Source organism: Oryctolagus cuniculus, chromosome 13 (genome assembly GCF_964237555.1).
Source record: "Oryctolagus cuniculus chromosome 13, mOryCun1.1, whole genome shotgun sequence".
Lineage (NCBI taxonomy): Eukaryota > Metazoa > Chordata > Mammalia > Lagomorpha > Leporidae > Oryctolagus > Oryctolagus cuniculus.
In genome coordinates, this window is record NC_091444.1 from 57488025 (window position 1) to 57507774 (window position 19750).

Sequence of the window (19750 nt, forward strand, 5' to 3'; positions counted from 1 at the left end):
TGCCCTCTCGTGGTTGTCTGGGGAAATGACAGGAATGCTTCAAGCTCCACAGTTCTGTTGATAAGACATTCAAACTTAGACATCTACACAGGTTTACTCCAGGTTCAATTCCAAATCCTCTTAGATTAATTTCTCAGGAGTACCTCCTAGAAGACAATCTTTGTTTTCTCAATTTTACTGCTGAGTAAACAACTGTCTTTCCATCAGCAGTATTTCAGTGATTTTTTAAATTTTTTTTTTATTTATTTGACAGAGTTTTAGACAGTGAGAGGCAGAGAGCAAGGTCTTCCTCCAGCTGGTACCTCCCCAAGTGGCCACTATGGCCGGCACTGTGCTGATCCAAAGCCAGGAGCCAGGGGCTTCTTCCTGGTCTCCCATGCGGGTGCAGGGCCCAAGGACTTGGTCCATCCTCCACTGCCTTTCTGGGCCACAGCAGAGAGCTGGACTGGGAGAGAAGCAACTGGGACTAGAACCCGGCACCCCTATGGGATGCTGGTGCCACAGGCAGAGGATTAACCAAGTGAGCCATGGCACCAGCCCGGTCAGTGATATTTCTTAGTATTTCCTTAAGTCAGGCCCTGCGTTGCAGAGATAAAACAGAGACAAAATTGCTCTCTTGCAGAACATGCAAGTCCTGTGGAAGGAGTGTGTTGAGATTAAGTGGTCTACATCACAGCTGCATATGCCTGATTAATGGAAAAAGTTATTACTTCATTACTATTATTACATTATTTAATTATATATTACATTATTTACTTATTACATCATTATAACAATATTACCTTATTTTGATTATTTATTACAGCCTCAGGAAACAGGAAGGCAGCCTCCCCATGGAGAACAATTCACTGCACCTCCAGATCACATTGATTTGATGCATTTTACACTTCACACCCTGCCTGACCTCCTTCTTTACTGAATGGTAATGAATGGAGGAACTCGGGTCATGAATGAGCACAGGCAACACAGCTGCCCCTCAACCTGCGCATCTGCCACACTGCTGGGTGGCCCTAGTGTGCTCTTACATGGCCAAAAATCAGGAGGGAGGCAGGTTATTTGCTAAGGGACCAAGACCTGGCTCTTCCATCTCCTTAGGAAGTTCATCATGGGAGTAATGGAAGGAGCATCACTCAGCACAGTGACAATGACAAAGTCTACTTGGCTTTTCCTGTGGGGCACTCCCATTGGGACTCAAACTTTATTCCCAGAGAACTTCAATAGGTTTATAATCTTTGGTTAATAAACAGTGAAACCGAAATCTATCCATATGTTTAGAAATTGTTCAGAGAAACTTTTTTTTGTAGCAAACTGTAACAAGGTTCTTAAACACCTAAATGTTTTTCTTAAAATATGGCTCAGTAAAAAAATTGTGAAACTTTGTACACATTTATTGTCCTTTTACTGAAAATGTTTCTTTAAGATCATTTGTGTTTCTATGAGGAATGAGAACTCTGGACCATACACTAATTTCATGTCTGCAGATGCTTTGAATATATCCTAAAGAAATTATTACTTTTGTCTATTGTGCTGGCTCAGACACTATTTATCAAAATTATTTTTAAAATAGTTTCTTCCTAACAACTTCTTTCAGTGATAAATTGTGCCATGTTCTGTTGTCACACCTGCCAGCTTGTTAGTGTCGATTTATTTTAATCATAAATTCCAACATGGGTTCCCAGTGTCCATGGGGGAAAAATTGTGGAGCCAAACACTCTGCCTCTTACCTGAGATTCTGTTTGGACCCACGGGAGGCACAGCTGTCTGTACCTGGTGCACAACCCTGCACCTGCACCAGGCTGTGCAGGGTACAGATCAGGATTTCCTAAGAGCCCCTGACAGGATACAGGAAAGGGAGAGAATACAGTGGCTCCTGTCATTCTGCTTGGGAAAGGAGAGCTCTGTTCCCACTGAGGTGTCCTGCTTAGACTCCCTCCCTTCTCCAGAAATGAGCAAACACCAAAAACCACAGGCTGTGGTAGGTAACTCAGCATCCAGACACCCCCACAGAAGCTCATCCCTCCTCTTCAGCTTGGAGTTCAGAGTCTGGGAACAGCCCTATATGCACCCACAATATCTGTGGCACAGGATGGAGCTGGGGTGCTCTTTCTCCTACAGAGTTCTGTGGAGGAGGGCTCAGGATGGCTACATTTCAGAGGATGAGCATGATGACAGAAGGAAGGACAAAGGGTTTGCACAGCTGTGTAGGCTCCATTTGCCCTCCCTTTGCAAATCCCATAAAGTCCTAATATTCACATCTACTGAGCTGGGGCTTGGTCACCTTGACCTTCAAGAGACATGAGAATAACATCCTATCAGTCAGACTGATTCTCTGATCCTGAGGCTGTGCAAAATGTAGGCAAAGTAAATCCCAAGAAAAGCACCACATTTCCTTGAATCAGCCTGTGACCTTGGACCAGTCACCTCCTTTCTCTGACGCAGAATTCTGTCAGCAGACAAATGGGCGTGGGTGACTTGTATGAATCTGAGGTGCCAGCATGTCACCTTGCTCTCTTCTGGGTCCACCTGCAATTGTCACGGCACCTCAGTTTCTCCCTGCAGGAGTACTGCATAGCTGCAGTCCATGTGGCTAACTATTGCTCAACAACTTACTGTCTGCGGCAGAGAAGGCTTCATGGGATGCACCTAGAGGAATCTTGGTGCCCAGCACCAAGACTCCCCACTGTGGAGCAGGTCCCTTCTTTCCAGGGAAAGACAGACCCTGTGTGCACGTTGGTCCATGTTCACCAGCCCAGCTCCACCCAGGTCCTCCAAGGGGAGGTCCTCCCTGTGCCCCAAAATTTCCAAAATTCCCCCTTCAGCTGTGGTGAGCCCTGAGCCAACCTTGTTTCTGGCAAAGTCAGTCCTGGGGTCCAACTGAGAAAGACCATCCTGGCTCCTTCCCTCCAGAAGCTCATAGTCTGCAAGGAGAGGGAGACAAAATCTTCAAAACAAAAATAGCAAGAATCAAAGAGCAAGTGCTGTAACATACTCAGTGAGGGTTCTGCAAGAGTGCTGAGGCAGTTCATGGGGGGCATCTGAAAGGTCTACACTTAGGGACAGTTATGCTTGGGGCAGACAAGAAGAGGAGCTCGCTCTGCACAACACTGGCAGCAGTGTCTGGGGAGGCTCCACTGTGTAGATTTCAGTGCAGAAGTGAGTTTGCCCAGAGAGGAGGTTAGGAAGGTGGCCAGTGGGACTCAGAGAGCTTCGGTGGGGAGGAGGATGTGCCCGTCTGTAACACAAAGAACCAGGTTTCCTGAAACAGAAAGTTGGAATGCGGGGACAAGGACGCAAAGAATGGAGCCAAGACAAATCCTGATCAAGGTCGTTTATTCAACAAGTCTAGTAGTATTTAAACATGACCAGTTGTACACAAGAAGGCACACAAAAGATTTACATATCTAAAAGACTTTTGGGGTTACAAAGAGTTACCAACAAGGTTCTATCATTGATTACAAGGGTATAATAAAACACCTAGGTGATAAATGCAGGTTTCAGGTGTGACTGATTATCTACATCATCTCTTGTGAGAAGTATAACAGTGAGATATGGTTCTTCCTGCTTCTTCCTGGAACCTCCTTAGCCTTTTGTCTGTGCCAGGATGTCTCCATCCATATGTTTAAGTGTAACCAAAAGGGGCGACTGCCTGTGGCTGCCCACAGGAGGAGAGGATGGAATAGAGCCAAAGCTGACTCTGGGGCAGGTGCACTGCCCTTAGAAACCATGAACTCAACTGTGTCCATTTACAACTGTGATGATCTCACGATTTCACTGCCCCACAAGTCCCGTGATACTCACCTCAGGGCTTCTGCTACAGAGGCTCAGAGGTAGGGGCTGTGGCCTCAAAGGAAGCTCAAGTAGGGAAGGATTTAGGGGGACTGGCAGGATTTAGTGTGGACTGAGCAGAGTTCCCCGCTCTCTGCTGTCCTTGTGGGGTTCTGAGACACCAGGCTTTCCCAAAAGCAGTAAATATCATAGTGGGCCTTCACTAAGGACAGGGGACTCACAGAGGGTGGGCAGAAAGAGGGAGGAGGAGGAGGAGGATGAAGGAGAGGAAGGGAATGACAAGAGGAGGGAGGAGAGGAAAAGAACTGAGCAGAGAAAGGCTTTAGTTGCAATCACATCACATGTAAATCTCGCAGATGACACCTCGTCCTATCGACTAGAAGAGAGTGCCTAGCCGAATACACACTTCAGGACAGGTTACTACTTGGGAAAGTGCACCAGGAGGTGAGGGGAGACGAGAGCTGCTAGAAGTCTGCCCACCGTGCCAGAGTTTTGGAGGCCTGGGTTGAGCCATCACTTTCACCGTGAGCATCCCAAATAGAAACCTGGTTTGAATCCTGATTAGCTGCCTCTGATTCAGCTTCCTGCTCATGTGCCTAGGAAGGCAGCAGAAGATGGTCCAAGTGCTTGGATCCCTGCCAACCACATGGGAGTCCCAGATGAGGCCCCTGGCTCCTGCCTTCAGCATGGCCCAGAGCTGGCTGTTTCAGCCCTTTGTGGAGTAAACCAGTGAATACAAGATCTCTAGCTCCCCTTCTCTCTCTGCTGTGCAAACAAACAAATCATTACAAACCTAATTCTGTTCCACACACAAGTTGATAACAGGTATTGTTGGGGACCAAAAAATATGCTGTTTCCAGATCATTAGATCCCTGCAGAGATCCCGAGGGTCGATCACACCGAACTTCAGAAGCAAGGTTTATTCAGGAGTAGAAGCCACGACAGGGACCCCATCCAACCAACCGGCACAGCGGAGGAAGGAGTGTCTCCAATCTTTGGGAGAGTTTTTAAAGGAAAAAGGGGCTACATTAGCAGGAAAAATGAGTTACATATAGCACGGAAGCTCTGGGTACAGGGAGTTGCAGCGGGGGCTTACAGCACAGGAGCTCTGGGCCAGGGAGTTACTTTGTTTAGCATTCTCTCCTGTGCTCTCCTTGGTCTACCAAGCTAGCTGTTCCTGGTAAGCTTTGATATCTCCATCTCTGGAATGCCTGAAAGTCTGCTCTTACAAGGACTCGGGTCTGCTATGGAAAATGGAAGCTGCTTTTTTTATTTGTTTAAAAATGGAGTCAGTTGTCACTTTTGTTCTTCAGTACTAAGGTCAAGGCCTAAAGAAGACAAGACACAGGAAGGTCTGGGAGGACAATATCTGATTTGATAAATTTCAAGCCACTCATGACAGAGAAATGATGCAAAGGAAGGAAGGTGGACAATACCAAGCTCACATAACAGGAATCAGGTCTGCTTTTCAGTTCTACAGGATACTTTGAAATCATTAGACAACAAGGGGATTGGTGAATCGTGTGCACTTCCCACAAATGATTCAAAGACCCTGTATCCCATGTGATCTGACACCCTCTTCTGTATTTAGCTCTACTTTTTGCATTAGGACCAGCCATAGGCTCACTCAGTATTGTCACTTGTATACCTGATGACACCCCTAGAGTAGATTCTAGAATGATCCTACAATGCTGCTGCTGAGACTGGGGATGTCCCAAGGGGCACAGTAACCAATTCAGTGTTCAACCCTGGTCAAGGTCAGGAACTGGAAATAAGGTTCCATGTGTCTGTCACTGTGGTAGCACCCAGGAAGACCATAGGCCCTGCTCAGAGGGGGGAACTGGTGTCACTGTGTAGAGAAATAGAGACAGCATGGGACAGCAGGGTGGGAATACATTCAATTCCAGTGTGGTTTGGGGACTTCAGATGGGAGAAGAGGGGTGAGATAAGGAAGCCCCAACTTTAACGACACGATTTACTAACAGGTCACAACAGATCCTGTAACCCCAGTAACCAGGCACGAACATTCTAGAGAGAGGCCCCTGCCAGCTCATTTTGGCGAGAGACGCTTGACAGAACAAGATGTTCTCTTGCTGTGTTCCCACTTCTCGAGGCATGGCCCGAGAAACCCGCATGATGAGGGGTTGTGGCAGCAATTTCGACGTTGGTTTTCACCTCACCCCCACTACCCCCAGCCATGTAGCACACGGCAACCACAGGTAACTCAGGACCAACCAGGACAGTGCTGTTCAGGCCAGGACTTCATGGTGAAAGCACCTGGGCTACCGCAAAACACCTTTATTAGGGAGGGGGAAATAGTATGTGTGGGGAGGGCCTATCATGGGCAGAAGGTGGTCAGGGTGGAAGGCCTTAACATAACGGTCTTGTCATCTTCACAACTCAGGTCATGGCTGGCAGGGCGGGATGAAATCATCCAGGCACTCACAACTGCCTAGATGTTATTTCACATCCAGCATGCCAGCACATCCCATCCTCTAGGGGGTTTTCTGTGATGCAAGGTCCATGTGGTCAGGAGAAGAGGAGGTCCTGAAGGGTAGAAACAGAGGGAAAGGGACCAGGCAGGGCCCTGATGCTTGCTCTGCACCTGCCAGGCACTGTCTTTCCAGAGCTCCAAGCACAACAGAGGTCAGAAGTTGCTGAACAAGGTCCTGTACTCCATCTCCCGTATGGAGAGACAGGAGGCCAACAGAGGCCGCTGTTGGCCCAGGGTGAGTAGGAGTGCAGAGGGGGTTCAATATCCTGGCCCCAATGCCACCCCACGTGTCTGCTTCTCGAGGCTCTTAGATAGGTGTGTGGTGGGGTAGGAGAGAGCCATCAGTGTGATGCAGGACAAGAATCAGTGATGGCTTTGGCATAGGTCTGAATCCCAGCTCCTACACTTCTGGTGGCTCCTGGAGCTTGCACTGACTGTGTGTCCCTCCGTCCTAACCTAGGCGAAAAAGCCATCTAAACTGATCAAGTATGATGCCCACGTTGGGTGGAGGGCCCAGGAAGACACGTTGCAGAAGCTGGTGGACCGCCTGGTGCCTGCCTTCCTTGGCTTTGAGCCCTTGTATGTTCCCGCCTTCCTGAGAACCTACAGAGCTTTTGCCACCACTGGGCAGGTGCTGAACGCGTTGTTAAGAAGGTCAGTCTCCCAAATCTGCAGGCCACCTCAACCTCTGAGTCTTGGCAAGGTCACCCCACCTTCTTCTCATTATTTTCTCCTCTCTGAAAGGAAGTTCTTGCTACAGCATTTTATGATTCTCTGAAATTGAGCTGAATGGTTGAATAATTCTTTTTTCACTTATTCCTTTGAGAGAGGGACAAGGAGTAAAAATTCTTCCATCTGAGCTCCATTACAGAATTTCCCTGAAGACATGAGCTAGGAGAGACTGTAGTCAAAAACCAAGAACTCAATACAGACCTCCTACATGGGTGATAGGGACCCCAGGACTGAGTCACAACCTGCCCCCATGGGTGCACATTCATGGTGCACTACATTGAAACTGGAATGAGGACTCCAACCCAGCAGTTTCGATATGGGAAGGGAGCATTTCTAGTGACGTACCACTGCACCAAATGTCCATGAAAAGTTAAACTGTTTCCTTATTTTTTGAACTGGGTCCAGATTCCATCCAGGTGTTTTTGCGTTGAACGAGACCAAGGATATGTGATGAGGGCAGGAGGACTGCAGACCTATTCAGCTTCATTTTCCTCCTGCTATGTGGCCATGAAGTCACACAATCTGCAGGACCTTTCTAGGCAGTTACCTTGATGCACAGCACAGGACAGGCCCCAGTCCCTGCTGGACTTCCCTTCTTAGTGGACTCAGACATGTTTACTGGACAGGGGGTGCCCACCATGGGGCAAATGTGATACCGTCCTTGCCTCCTCTAGGTTCCCATGGTTCCCTCCTATGGCTGAAGGTGTACTGCAGGACGCAGTCAAACAGTGAGTGGGTGTGGTGGAGGTGGAGGGACCCAATTTTTTTTATGACAGTTTTGATGACATTGGGCTGGAAGTGTGGTGTCTGTGGGTTTCATGCAGCTGGTAGGTGCCTTCAGTCTAAACATCCTGTGATGCTCTTGCAGAGCTGAGGTCTGTGTGGTGCCCTGTAGGAATGAAGCTGCCAGAGAGCTGGGACTAGGCCACAGGCACTGTGGGGCAGGGAGTGGTAGTGGGAGGACAAGATAAAGCCCTGAGGGAATCCAGCATCAACACCTCTCATCCAAACCTGCTTTCACCATCAGTCCAACCTGGGACCCAGAGTCGGAGTGGGGGCATCCTGCTCACAAATATGGCTGCAGTCCCACAGTGAGGTGTGATGGGTGCTCAGAAGTTGCAGCCAATGCCCAGGGCTCAGGCCCCTATGGGACATGAGCTGCACTGGAAGAGCAGACCCATTCACTGTGCTGTCAGCACTAACATTTGAGGATAGTAGCACAGGCCTCAGGAGCCTGGGACAGAGGTTGCATCCCCTTGCTTCCTCCTGCTTCAGTTACTTAGGTAGCACCTACTGAATGCCAGAGAGTGTTGAATGAAGAAGACAACATCTCACACTGCTTTTGTGGAGCTGGCATTCTAGGGAGGACAAGACACAGACAACAGCGTGCAACAGTGTGTTTTACTGTAAAGGGAAATGTGGTGACACCATGGACAAGGGCTCCCTCTCATACGGCCATTTGTCAGTCAGCCTTCATGGACCAGAGCTCTATCCTGGCTGTATATCAGTGGCATGAGCTGGGTCAGAGCTATGGGAGGCACTGGAGCCCGCCTGTATCTTGGGAAAATGGTACAGCCTGAAGGGCCAGGCCTCTCACTGGACTGCCCACCTGCCTCCCCCAGTGCTATCTTGACCATCCTGGCCACCTGGCTGGAGCAATACCTGGAAGATTTTGATCATCCCCCGCAGTACACCAGTCTGCACGTGCTTCTGGAATATGCACAGCTCCTCCTGCGTGACTCAGAGCTGGGGCACCGTGTGCAACTTCTCTTGGGACGATTGCAGCACCCAGAGCCCACTGAGGCAGAACTAGAGGGTGAGCAGGATGGGGATGAGTGCATGTGAGTGCACGGGGAGGTGAAGAGTTTGGGTCACACTCAGAAAAGCTTCCAGAACCAGGGGTGGGGCTAGGAGCAACAAGGGATCCAGATACTTATATGGAGGCCCAACTTCCTGAAAGTCATTCAGGAAGCTGAATTTGGGTCAAAGGTTTCCCTGAGAGTCAGAGACAAGGTTTTGTCTCTGGAAGGCACAGGAGAAGTCAGACATGCTGCTGATATGTTTTCCTCCTGTGATTCCAGGTCCAGCAGAAGCTCCAATTCCACAACAAGAGCTTGTGCCACCTCCATCTCTGTTGCCAGATGGAGCCCCACAGCCAGAACAGGCTTGCATACCAGCTCTGGAAACTTGCAGGGAGCTCACACCAGAAACCACTGTGGCACTAGCTCCAGAATGCCAGGGAGCTCCAGCAGCTCCCACTGCAGAGCCAGCGAATGCCACAGATTCAGATCCAGACCCCACCGCAGTCTCGGATCTACTGCAACCTTCTGGGCAGGAAACACCTGTTGCCGAGTCCCAAGACCTTGAGCTCTTTGCAGCTCCACAGCTGGCACCTGTCCCTGGGCCAGCGCTCACAGCCCCCTCCCTTACTACACAACATGTAGTAATGTTCATCTTTCTCCTTTACCTCCGCATAAGAAATTACTATTCAGTATACTATAAAATTCACTTTCAATAAAATATCCTATTTTAGCTTTTTAAGGTATTCCATGGCAACCACTTTAATTATTGCTGTGTGTCCATCACCACTGTGTCACTCTGGAACCTTTCATCCATCTGTACTCCCCAAGTCATTGCCCCCAACCGTCCAGACCTAATCCCTGGCAAACTCTTCGCTCTCTCTCTTCACGCTAGTGCCTACAATGGATGTCACATATGCATGCACTAACATAGCAACTGGCTTCTTGTTTCTTGACACTTAGCATGAAATGTGCTTCTTACATCTTATTTTCTTTATCATGAATTTTTTTCAGTTATTTAAAAGGCAGAGATAAGAGAGAGAGAGAGAGAGAGAGAGAGAGACACATGGAGGGTGGGAGAGAGAGAAAGAGGTCCTCCATCCTCTCACTACCAAACTGGCCACAATGGCCAGGGCTCGGCCAGGCTAAGAGAGGAGCCAGGAGTTTATTCCAGGTTTCCTACGTGGGTGCAGGGCCCTGGAAACTTGGGACATCCTCCCCTGCTTTCCTTGGACTATTAGTATGGAGCTGGATCAGAAATAGGGCAATAGGAACTCAAATCAAAGCCCAAATGGATTGCTGCTGGTTAAGGCAGCAGCTTAACCTGTAGTGTGACAATGGCCAAATTTCTTTGTTTTAACCAAAATTGTTTAAATATAAAACCCCAGAGATATCCAAGTTTATATGTTAAAAATCAATCAATAGTAAATATTTTCATAATCTTACATTAGGAACTATTTTCTATGACATGAGAGCTAGAAAGCTCATACCAGGTAACTGCTTCTACAGGCAAAAAAAAAAAAAAAAAAAAGAAAGAAAAGAAAAAAAGAAAACCCAACAACCACAACAGCAACAAAACCATCAAAACCTGGAAGACCATCCTCAAACCAGAAAGTATGACATTCAGGCTCTGTCCAGACTCATGGTTCATATTCCAGGGACAATTAGAACTTTCAGGAATCATGAATTCTGTCAAGTTTCAAAATATTTATCTAATAGGCATAGAGATGGGAAGGGGCAAAGGAGAGAAGAGACAGAGAACTCAGCAGTCCCATCCAGTAGTTCTCTCCCCAAATGACCCCTGGGTCTGGTCTGAGCCCAGATGAAGTCAAGAGCCAAAAACCACATCTGGATCTCCTTCGTGGGGGACAGGGAGTCATCGGTTGGTGTCATCACCACTGCCTCTGAGGCTACAAAATTAGTAGGAAGCAGGAGTCAGGAGATGGAGCCAGGAATCGCTCCCCATAGTCCTCTGGGGGGTCACTCGCATCTTTAAGCAGCATCTTAACAGCTATGTCAGATCCCTGCCCCTGAATGAACTGTTTTTGAAGACTAAGGATAAATGCACTGCATTGAACCAGGAGGCAATTGCCATGGCCTGCAGAGGTCAGACAGGCAGCACCTCCCAGAAACTGACACACAGAAATGTGCAGTGCCACAGCCTCAGTCCCCATCAGCCTGGCAGGTTTGTGTGTCTGCTGATGATCAGCAATGCTGAGAATGTAGGAAGCAGAGGCTCTAGCAGGTCCCCTGGCAGATGTGTCACAGGTGCTGCTCTCTGGGAGAAAGAGGGCTTTGGCAGCACCTGCCCAAGTTCTTTACATGTTCGTCTGTCCCTAGAGAAGCAATTCGAGGAATTTATTCCACTGAAATAATGGCATGACTTTCACAGATTCATTTCTCAACACAGGATTGAGTAAAATTCCAAGGAACAGGAAACCTCACTCCCTCTGTGTTGAGGGGATGTATTAATTCTGTTCCATCTGTGCTAGGGCATCCTTGCACCTGTTGAGGTGATTCGGCTGGGTCAACCTGTGCCCACACAGAATGATGGCCAGGACAGTGCCATGGGAAAAACAGTTCCTGGTCAGTCTGCAGTGAGGATCTTATTTTAACTACAGGTACATAAGCAAACATGCAAACATATCTGCATTTAGATCAATTTATATGAGAGAGAGATTGAGACAGAGATAAATGATGAGACAGACCGAATCTGAGAGATGCGACCAAACCACTAAGAGTGATCTGCTCGGGTATGTGGAACTTTCAAAATCTTTACTATAACCTTGATTCATTATCTCAATGTTTTCAAAAAGAAGTGCATTTTGTGGTATTACAAGGAACAATGTGTTGTATTAGCAAGTGTCCGCAATATTCACTATTTATGAAATTCAGGTTCTTAGCACATCTGAACTTTCAGCATTTTTGCGAAGACAGAAACTATTTCATCACTAAAGCAAGCAGACCAGTTTGACAGCAAAACAAAATAAAGGATGATGTGGTCCCTTCACTCACAAGTGTTTCCACTCCACAAGCTACTCTCCTGTCCTCATGGTGAGGTGCAGGCCCGTCTGCCTTGCTTAGGTGGGGACACAACACGGCCATGTGCCCCACTGCCATTTCCTGTCAGCTTGGGGTGAAAACAGTTGGTTTCCTGTCCCTTGTGCACCTTCATCAGCCACACAACTCACTCAGTAGACCCTGCTGTGCAATCCTGGACTCTGCCAATTTTCCACTCCCAGAATATGCTGAAGGGCACTCATGCCTTTCTAAATATCAAGTTTTTAGTATGGATGCCTAGAAGTGAAACTTCAAATTGCACACATTTCCAAACTGCTGCCTTCAGGTTTTCAGTTTCTTCCAGCAGTTGGAGCCCTGTTGGAGAAAACAGGAGCTGCAGGGACACTTGAGAGTAAGCCCTGAGAGTTAGAGGGAGGTGGACAAGCCAGCATTCCTGGCTCCCACAGTGCCCGGAAAGGACAACAGGACAGGGGAAGGCCCCACTCAGCCCCTAATGAATCCTGACCCGGCTCTCAACACAGTAGAAGGGAAGTAGGAGGGGCAGGACTTGTCACACTGCCTGATTTCTAACCCTGTTAGCAAGTAGCCATTTCTTGTCACTCAGGAAACTACACTAGGAGGAAGTCATCAAATTATGGAGAGCACTTTGAATGTGCAGGCACGAGGTCACATTCTCAGCTGCAACACCAGGACCCACGTGAACTTGTCTGAGCACAAGTGTTCATGACAAAGCATACTTGGTAGGTGCTTAGAGAAATCAATGGGCAGATCACATTCAGACAGAGGCTTACAGCTGAGAACAGCCCTGAATTACCACCAGGCCCTTCCCGTATTGACCTTTGTCACTACCGGTGGGCCAGCCACTGACCCTGGTATTCCTTATGCTCAACCTCTGCGTGGGTGTGTCCCTGCATCTCTCAGGACTCCAAAATTAGGAGGGAAGACAGCACTTATCTCCCCCCATGGAGATCAGAGGTGTGGGACTACTTGGTGAGACCAAGATCAGCACATCCTCTCTCTGGGGCTGACAGTTTAAGAATGCTAAGTTTGCTGTGTTGTAAATTCTGGTTTCATTCAAAGACACTGAGATATTGTCTATGTCTGGAAAGGCATACAGACTCACTGTTATTTGAAACCATTTCATCTGCTGTAGCTCCAGCATCAGCTTTGGCGCCAGTCACAGAGCCCACCCATGGCTGGTGCCAACTCCACAGAAAGCAGGAGCTCCAGGCACAGCCACAACATAGGAGTTAGTGCCTATTATGGGCATCAGGATCAGAGGTAGCACTCTGGCCAGCTATACCCATACTCTCAGCTCCTGGAGAAATTCTTAAAGTAGTTCCTAAACTGGGATCAGGTCCAGTCCTGGTACCATTTCCACAATAACTCCAGTGTCATTTCCAGAACTACAGTCAATCTCAAAGCAGTTCTAGCATCAAATCCAAAGTTACAAGCAGGTTCACCACCAAGTCTAGCAAATCCTTCAGGGCTACAAAAAAATCCAGGAGGCATCAAAGTTTCTAGAGATAGAGACAGCTCTATTATCAGTTTTGACTAGTTCCAAAACTGGAATTACATCAAAAACCAATTGTAGAATAACAGATAATAACAGGCCCAGACCCAGAGCTGGCTCTAGCAAGGACTGTGGCCTGAGAAGCAGCTCCGCAGGCAGACCTAGAGTTGATGCAGTCTCCAGAGTTAGAAGCAGCACCAGAATTGGCTCCAGCATGACCTCCTGGATGACAGCATCCCCAGCTACCACAGTAGTAATACCGCCAGTACCAGAGTTTACGGTCAGCTCTAGACTGGAGCCATGGTCATAACCAGCTCACTCTCTCTTTCTAGAGCTTCAGCCAGCCCTGTGCATTCTCCAGATTTAAAGCTAGTTTAAGACACAAAGCTACAGCCACCTTCACCACCAGATTTTGCTTTAGGTGCTCAAATACAGTCAGCTCCAGGTCTAGCTCCAATGCAACTCCCATGTGTCTGAGTTGGCTTCAGGCAATGGTTCGAGGAAGCTGTCTGTTTATCTACACCACCAGCTGCTGAAGTAGAACAACTCTATCTCAAACTCCTGTCTATACTCTAGTGATAGCACTAAAATTTGAACCAACTCTAACCTCAATTCCAGTGTTAAGACAGAACCAGATTAAGAGGAAGACTAGTTTCAATCACAGCCATGGCACTGACTTCTGAGCTCAAAGAGCTCATCCAGGTTCCAGCTGCAGAGGCAGAGTCAGTGGGTAATGCAACACTAGAGCCATATCCACTAAATCTCTATCACCAGCATGGGGCCATTGACTGTGATGTTTAGACTGAGAACCAGCACTAGCTTCAGAAAGAGATTCAACTGCAGAACCATGTATGGCACCAGGTTAGGAGTAGTGCCACCTCCCACCCCAGATTCCCCACCCAGTCTGGCATCAGAGACAGCACCAGCTTTACTGCCTCTGGTAGAGTCAACACCAATTCTTGAATTTTATGACCCAAAGCCACCTCTGGTACCTTTGCTACATCACCAGCTATAAAAATACAGCCCACACCATTGCCATACCCATCAAAGTTTGATGTTAGAGCTTGCTTTGGTGACAGTTGAGCCAGCACTGTCTCCAGAACTAGAGTTAGCTTCAGTGCTAGCTCTAGCACTAACCAAAAGGTTAGGGACATCTCTATGTTTAGCTCCTCTACCAGCTCCACAAGTAGCTTTGGCACCAAGTATCAACTAAAATAAGCTCCAAAATTGACTCTAGTCATGATTCTAGTGACATGTCCATACCTAGAACTTGCAGCAGACTCAGGAAGAGCCAACTCTAGTCCTATCTGCAGTGAAAGTCATTGCCAACAACTATTCCAATCTCAGCTCCAAAGATACACTGAGCTCTGGCTCCAGCCACTTCTAAACTCATGGCAGCTCGAGAGCTACAATCAGCTTCAGAAGCAGCAGTAGTCCAAACACCCAAGTTAGGAATACCCCAAGAACCGGTGGAGTTTCCTGGCAGGTAAAGATGCCATCTGCAGTGCCAGCATCCCATATGGGTGTAGGTTTCAGTATCGGCTGCTCCACTTCCCATCCAGCTCTCTCCTATGGCTGGGGAAAGCAGTCAAAGATGGCATAAATTGCTGGTTCCCGCACCCACATTTAAGACACTAAGCAGCTCTTGGCTCATGGCTTCGGATTGGCAAGGTTTAGGATTGGCGCAGCTCTTGATGCTGTGGACAACTGGGGAGGGAACCAGCGGACAGAAGACTTCTCCCTCTCTCTCCACCTCTGCTCTCTCTGTGTCACTCTGACTTCCAAATAAATAAAGAAACCTAAAAAAAATACCTTCAAGAAAAAAACAGAAATATAAAGACTTTTGCACCACCTACCCAGCCTTGAAGAAGATGTTGAAGGATGTACTACACACAGAAACACAGATTCATGGTGATCACTAAGAAAGAAGGTAAAGGCAAAAATCTCCCAGTTTAAAAAAAAAGAAAATCCAAAATAAACAATAGAGATGCTAATGTGAAAATGGTAGGGCAAATTGTTACTTATTAGTTCTTTAGAATGTCAATGGCCTGAACTCTCCAGTTAAATGATACAGACTGGCTGAATGGCTTAAACAACAAAACCCATCTATTTTTTGCCTAAAAGAAACATCTTACCAACAAAAATGCATGCAGACTGAAAGTGAAAGGATGGGAAAAGATATTACATGCTAACAGAAACCAAAAAAGGTCTTTGGCAACCACCGTCATATCAGACATAATAGACTTTAAAAGAACTGTTAATATCTAAACAGAGGCATAGACTCAAATACAATAGCAATGGGAGACTTAATACCCCACTTTCAGCAAGGGACACATGAACCAGACAGAAAATCAGCAAGGAAACAATAGAGTTAATCGACACTATAGAAAAAATGGACCTACAGATATATACACAGGACACTACAACATACCAAAACTTATGGGATACTACATAAGCACTGTTCAGAGGAAAGTTTAGAGCAATTTGTGCCTTCATGAAGAAATTGGAAGGGCATGAAATAAAGGAGCTCTCAATGCATCTCAAGAAGAACTAACACCACTTCTCAAGATATTCAAAACAATGCAAAGAGAGGGAATCCCCCCAAATTCTTTCTCTGAAACCAGCATCATCTTAATTCCAAAACCTGAAAAAGATGCAACCAAGAAAGAGAAATACAGATCAATTTCCCTAATGAACATAGGCACAAAAATCCTCAACAAAATTCTGGCCAATCAAATCCTACATGATCATAAAGATAATTCACTTGGACCTAGTGGGATCTATCTCGGTATGCAGGAATAGTTCAATATTCCCAATCAATAAATCAATCAATGTGATACATCACCTTAACAAAATGAAGGAAAAACAGCTTATGATTATTTCAATAGATGCAGAGAAAGCATCTGATAAAATCTATCACCCTTTCATGTGATGATAATAAGCCAATTGGGTTTAGAAGGAACACTCTTCAACAAAATCAAGGCCATTTATGACAAACCCATGGCCACCATCCTACTGAATGGGGAAAGTTGCCAAGTTTTCCCACAGAGATCCAGAACAAGACAAGGATGCCCAGTCTCACCATTACTATTTAATATGGTCCTGGAAGATTTAGCCAGAGCTGTTAGACACGTAAAAGAAATCAAAAGACATAAATTGGGAAGGAGGAAGTCAAATTATCCCTATTTGCAGATGACATGATTCTATATATGGGGGATCCAAAGACACCACAGATGAATGGAACTCACAGATGGATTTGGTAAAGTAGGAGGATACAAAATCAATACACAATCAATACACAATAATCAATAGCCTTTTTATACACAGACAATGCCACAGCTGAGAAAGAACTTCTAACATCAATCCATTCACAGTATCTACAAAATCAAATCAAAACCTTGGAGTATATTTAACCAAGAGTGTCAAAGCTGTCTATGATATGAATTATGAAGCATTAAAGAAAGAAATACAAGAAGATACAAAAAGGGAAAAATCTTCTACATTTATAGATTGGAAGAATACATATCATCAAGATGTCCACACTTCCACAAGCAGTTTATGGATTCCATGTGATAATAATCAAAATACCAAGGACATTCTTCTAAGATCTAGAATATAATGATGTTGAAATTCATATGAAAATATAGGAGGCCTGAAAACGCTAAAGCAATATAATTTTTTTTAAATTGTCTGTATTACAATACCAGATTTCAGGATGTACTACAGAACAGTTATAATCAAAACCATATGGTACTCGTACCAAAATACAGATGGATAGACCAATGGAACAGAATAGAAACACCCAAAATTTATCCAAGCATATACAACCATCTTATATTTGACAAAGGAGCCAAAACCAATCCCTGGAGAAAGAAGAGTCTCTTCAACAAACGGTTCTGGGGAGAATTATGCAAGACTGATAACTTACACCTTACACAAAAAGCCACTCAAACTCTTTTAAAGACCTAAATCGACATCCTGATACCATCAAATTGTTAGAGAACATGGAGGAAACCTTGCAAGACATTGACATAGGCAAAGAGTTCTCAGAAGGACCCCAGAGGCACAGGCTACAAAGCCAAAATGCACAAATGGTATTTCAAAATCAGAAGATTCTGTACTGCACAAGAAACACTCAGCAAAGGGAAGGCAACTGACAGAATGGGAGAAATTATTTGCCACTTATACAACTGATACAGGATTAAAAACAAGAATATATGAAGAGTTCAAGAACCTCAGCAACAACCAAACAACCTTGTGAAGAAATGGGCCAAGGTCTTAAACAGGCATTTTTCAAAAGATGAAATCCAACTGCCCAAGTGACAAAAAAAAAGTGCTCAGGATCACTAGACACCAGGGTAATGGACAACAAACCACAATGAGGTGCCCTCACAATCATTAGAATGCCTTTCCTACAGGAACCAAGGAACAACAAAGACTGGCAAGGATGTGGTGCAAATGGTACCCTAATCCACTCTGTGTAGGAATGTAAATCAGTAAAGACACTGTGAAAGATAGTATAGAGAGGCCGGCGCCGTGGCTCACTAGGCTAATCCTCCGCCTTGCAGCGCCGGCACACTGGTTTCTAGTCCCGGTTGGGGTGCCGGATTCTATCCTGGTTGCCCCTCTTCCAGGACAGCCCTCTGCTGTCACCAGGGAGTGCATTGGAGGATGCCCCAAGTCCTTGGGCACTGCACCCCATGGGAGACCAGGATAAGCACCTGGCTCCTGCCATCGGATAAGCGCGGTGCGCCGGCCACAGTGCGCCAGCCACGGCGGCCATTGGAGGGTGAACCAACGGCAAAGGAAGACCTTTCTCTCTGTCTCTCTCTCTCACTGTCCACTCTGATGACAAAAAAAAAATAGTATAGAGATACCTCAGAATCTGAATGTACACCTACCATATAACCCAGATATCCTACTCCTGGGAATTTACCCAAGGGAAATGAAATCAGCATATGAAAGAATTTTCTGTACCACCATGTTTATTGCAGCTCAATTCACAAGACAGAAGATATGGAATCAACCCCAATGCCCATCAACTGAAGACTGGATAAGGAAATTAGAGGATAAGTACACCAGGGAACACTACACAGCAATAAAAAAAAAGTGAAATCCAGTCATTTGCAATAAATTGGATAAATCCCGGAAAACATCATACTTACTGAAACAAGCCAGTTCCAAAGGGACAAATACCACATGTTCTCTATGACCTCTGAAAACTAATAGAGCACCTAAACGGCAATCTGTAGAAGTGAAATTGACATTTTGAGAAGCAATGGCTTTGAAAAGCCTTTGTCTTGCCTGTTGAGGAACAGTCTGTTAACTGCAGGAAACTACACAGTCAGACTCAAACCAAGAAGAAACAGAAACTAAAAAATATGGTAGGTCATCTACAGGATACTATCAAATGATTCCACATACACGTTCTAGGAGTTCCTGAAGGCATGGAGTGAGAGAAAGGATTAGAAGGCCTTTTTTGTGAAGTTGTAACAGAAAGTTTCCCTAATTTGGAGAAAGAAAGGGACAACCGAATACAGGAAGCACAGAGAACTCCTAATAGAGAAGACCAGAAAAGATCTTCACAAGGACACATTGCACTTAGATGCTCCCAGTAAAACATAAAGGTATTAAAATGTGCAAGAGAGAAATGCCAGATTACTTTAAGAGGATCTCCAATTCGACTCACAATGGACTTCTCACCAGAAGACCTACAGGCTAGGAGACATGGGGAGATATATTCCAAGTCTTAAGAGAAAAAACTGTCAACTCAGAATACTGTACCTTGCAAAGCTACGATTTATGAAGAAAGGTGAAATAAAGCCCTTCCCTAACAAACAGATAGTCAAAGAATTCGGCACCACCCATCCAGCCTTACAAAAGATGCTTTAGGATGTGCTGCACACAGAAACACAGACAAATGGTCATCACTACAAAAGAAGTTGCAGGCAGAAAATCTCCCAGTAAAAGTACAAAGGAAATCAAAGTAAACAATAGCAACACTTGTCAGAAACTGGCAGGCCCAAGTCCTTACTTATCAGTGACTACGTGAATGTAAATGATCTCAAGGCTCCACTTAAAAGACACAGACATGTTGAAAAGCGAAAAAAAAAAAAAAAAAAAACCAAAAACCAAAAACAAACAAACAAACAAAAAAAAACAACAAAAAAAATCTATTTGCTGCTGACAAGCAACGCATCTCACCAACAGGATGCACACCGACTGAGAGAGAAAGCATGGAAAAAGATCCTCAGAAGTTCAGTGTTTCCTGTTTTATGGCTACCTGTCCCAGCAGCAGAACATGATGCAGAACTATGGGAGGATGGGCACCTACCCACGCGTCACTCTGCAGTACCACGTCGAATTCAAGGACAAGATTGTGCTGGACATGGGCTGTGGCTCTGG

At 45.9% G+C, this 19750-nt stretch overlaps 1 protein-coding gene and 1 non-coding gene across 2 annotated transcripts in view; one reads left to right on the forward strand and one right to left on the reverse strand.

Annotated features, from left to right (window-relative positions):
* Positions 1-221: 221 nt before the first annotated feature.
* LOC103351033 (formin-2) overlaps positions 222-19750 on the reverse strand; it is a 134321-nt gene continuing 114792 nt past the window's right edge. The window contains exon 11 of the transcript XR_011381527.1: positions 222-2918. This is a non-coding gene — a transcript (formin-2). The remainder of the gene's footprint in view (positions 2919-19750) is intronic.
* Positions 5772-9652, forward strand: LOC138843069 (ral guanine nucleotide dissociation stimulator-like). Its single transcript, XM_070055568.1, has 6 exons — positions 5772-6005; positions 6414-6515; positions 6741-6934; positions 7687-7740; positions 8635-8828; positions 9094-9652. The coding sequence occupies exons 2-6, from the start codon at positions 6474-6476 to the stop codon at positions 9528-9530; spliced, it is 921 nt and encodes a 306-aa protein (XP_069911669.1). The 5' UTR covers positions 5772-6005; positions 6414-6473; the 3' UTR covers positions 9531-9652.